Here is a 2,500-nt window from a genome sequence, read left to right as displayed (position 1 = left end):
ATGGAGATGGAGATGGAGATGGAGATGGAGATGGAGATGGAGATGGAGATGGAGATGGAGATGGAGATGGAGATGGAGATGGAGATGGAGATGGAGATGGAGATGGAGATGGAGATGGAGATGGAGATGGAGATGGAGATGGAGATGGAGATGGAGATGGAGATGGAGATGGAGATGGAGATGGAGATGGAGATGGAGATGGAGATGGAGATGGAGATGGAGATGGAGATGGAGATGGAGATGGAGATGGAGATGGAGATGGAGATGGAGATGGAGATGGAGATGGAGATGGAGATGGAGATGGAGATGGAGATGGAGATGGAGATGGAGATGGAGATGGAGATGGAGATGGAGATGGAGATGGAGATGGAGATGGAGATGGAGATGGAGATGGAGATGGAGATGGAGATGGAGATGGAGATGGAGATGGAGATGGAGATGGAGATGGAGATGGAGATGGAGATGGAGATGGAGATGGAGATGGAGATGGAGATGGAGATGGAGATGGAGATGGAGATGGAGATGGAGATGGAGATGGAGATGGAGATGGAGATGGAGATGGAGATGGAGATGGAGATGGAGATGGAGATGGAGATGGAGATGGAGATGGAGATGGAGATGGAGATGGAGATGGAGATGGAGATGGAGATGGAGATGGAGATGGAGATGGAGATGGAGATGGAGATGGAGATGGAGATGGAGATGGAGATGGAGATGGAGATGGAGATGGAGATGGAGATGGAGATGGAGATGGAGATGGAGATGGAGATGGAGATGGAGATGGAGATGGAGATGGAGATGGAGATGGAGATGGAGATGGAGATGGAGATGGAGATGGAGATGGAGATGGAGATGGAGATGGAGATGGAGATGGAGATGGAGATGGAGATGGAGATGGAGATGGAGATGGAGATGGAGATGGAGATGGAGATGGAGATGGTGATGGAGATGGAGATGGAGATGGAGATGGAGAGAGAGAGAGAGAGAGATGATGAGATGAGAGATGAGAGATGAGAGAGAGAGCGAATCGAGAGCAAAGAGGAGCGACGAGTGCGAGAGAGAGAGAGAGGGTGGGAGAGGGAGAGAGAGAGAGAGAGAGAGAGAGAGACGAAGAGAGAGAGGCGAGAGCGTGAGCGAGGAGAAGCGAGGAAGAGGGAGGGAGAGAGAGGAGAGAGAGTGAGAAGAGAGGACGAGGAGAAGACGAGTATGAGGGAGAGATGCGAGAGAGAGAGAGAGGGGGGTGGGAGGGAGGGTGGGAGAGAGAGCGAGAGAGAGAGAGAGAGACAGAGAGGAGAGACGACGAGACGAGACAGAGGATTAGGAGAGAGAGAGACAGGAGAGAGAGAGAGAGACGAGAAAAAGACTCGAGGGAGGAAAGAGAGAGATAGAGAGAGAAGAGAGGAGAGAGAGCGAGAGAGAGAGAGAGAGAGAGAGAAGAGGAAAGGGGAAAGAGTGAGAGAAAGAGCGGAGAAGAGGAGAGAGATGAGAGAGAGCCCCCCCCCGCGAGAGGAGAGAGGATAGCAGAATGAGAGCGGGGGACTAACCAGCCCCCCCTCCCCCCACAGCTCCTCCGCTGGACCAAGTGCTCGGACCAGCTGGAGTTCTTCTGTGCCTCGTTGTACCGCTCCCACCGATCCAGTAGCCTCGGCGCCCTAGGCGAGTCGCACGGAGGCCGTGAAGGCCCGTGCAGAGGGGTGCTATGGCGGCGCGGGTAGGACGGACGTGCCCCTCCTGCGGCGCGATTCATGACCGTGGCACGGTGTGACCGCGTGGGCGCGGTGCGGCCGGAGTCGTCGACACAGGGGGGCGGATGCAGAAGTGGACCTGCTGGTCCGCCGGGGGTGCCGTGGAAACGAAAGAGAACACGAAGCGAACAGAGGGTGGGCGTATTAGTGTGGGGGTGTGGGGGTGGTGTGTTTTGTGTGTGTGTGTGTGCGTCCGTGTGCTGTGTGTGTGTGGTGTGCTGTGTGTAGTGTTGTGTGTGTGTGTGTGAGTGTGTAGGGTGTGTGAGTGGGGTGTGTGTGGTGTGTGTGTCTGTGTGTGTGTGTGGTGTGAGGTGTGTGTGTGTGTCGTGTGTGTGTGTTGTAGGAGGGGGGGGGTCGGGTGTGTGTGTGTGTGTGTGTGTGTGTGTGTGGTGTGTGTGTGTCTGTGTGTGTGTGTGTGTGTAGGGTGGTGAGTGGTGTGTTGTGTGTGTGGTGTGTGTGTCTTGTCGTGTGTGTGGTGTGTGTGTGTCTGGGGGTGGTGTGTGTCGGATGTGTGAGTCGTCGTGTGTGTGTGTGTGTGTCGTGTGGATGTGTGTGAGTGTGTGTGTGTGTGTGAGAGTGTATGGGTGTGTGTATGGGGTGTTGTGCTGTGTGTGTGTGAGTGTGTGTGTGTGTGTAGTCGTGTAGTGTGTGTGTGTGTGAGTGGTGTGTGTGTGTGTGTATAGGGTGTGTGGTGTTATATATATATTATATATATATATATATATATTAGTATATCTTATATATATTCTTGTTAT

General features: G+C 53.5%; 2 protein-coding genes across 3 annotated transcripts in view; both read left to right on the top strand.

The window, feature by feature from the left end:
• Positions 1-2,500, top strand: part of LOC147469184 (secreted frizzled-related protein 3-like) — a 70,574-nt gene that overhangs the window by 30,290 nt on the left and 37,784 nt on the right. The gene's annotated exons all lie outside the window — the stretch shown is intronic.
• The window catches only part of LOC147469185 (uncharacterized), a 5,628-nt gene continuing 4,873 nt past the window's right edge, over positions 1,746-2,500 (top strand). Inside the window, exon 1 of the mRNA XM_086550480.1 lies at positions 1,746-1,830. Within this exon, the coding sequence (XP_086406606.1) occupies positions 1,746-1,830 (85 nt within the window). The remainder of the gene's footprint in view (positions 1,831-2,500) is intronic.

This window comes from Penaeus japonicus, unplaced genomic scaffold, assembly GCF_977035675.1.
Source record: "Penaeus japonicus unplaced genomic scaffold, GWHDUDI00000001_assembly GWHDUDI00000023, whole genome shotgun sequence".
Classification (NCBI taxonomy): Eukaryota; Metazoa; Arthropoda; class Malacostraca; order Decapoda; family Penaeidae; genus Penaeus; species Penaeus japonicus.
Note: the sequence above shows the minus strand (reverse complement) of the source record. Positions and strands in the feature narration are given on the sequence as shown.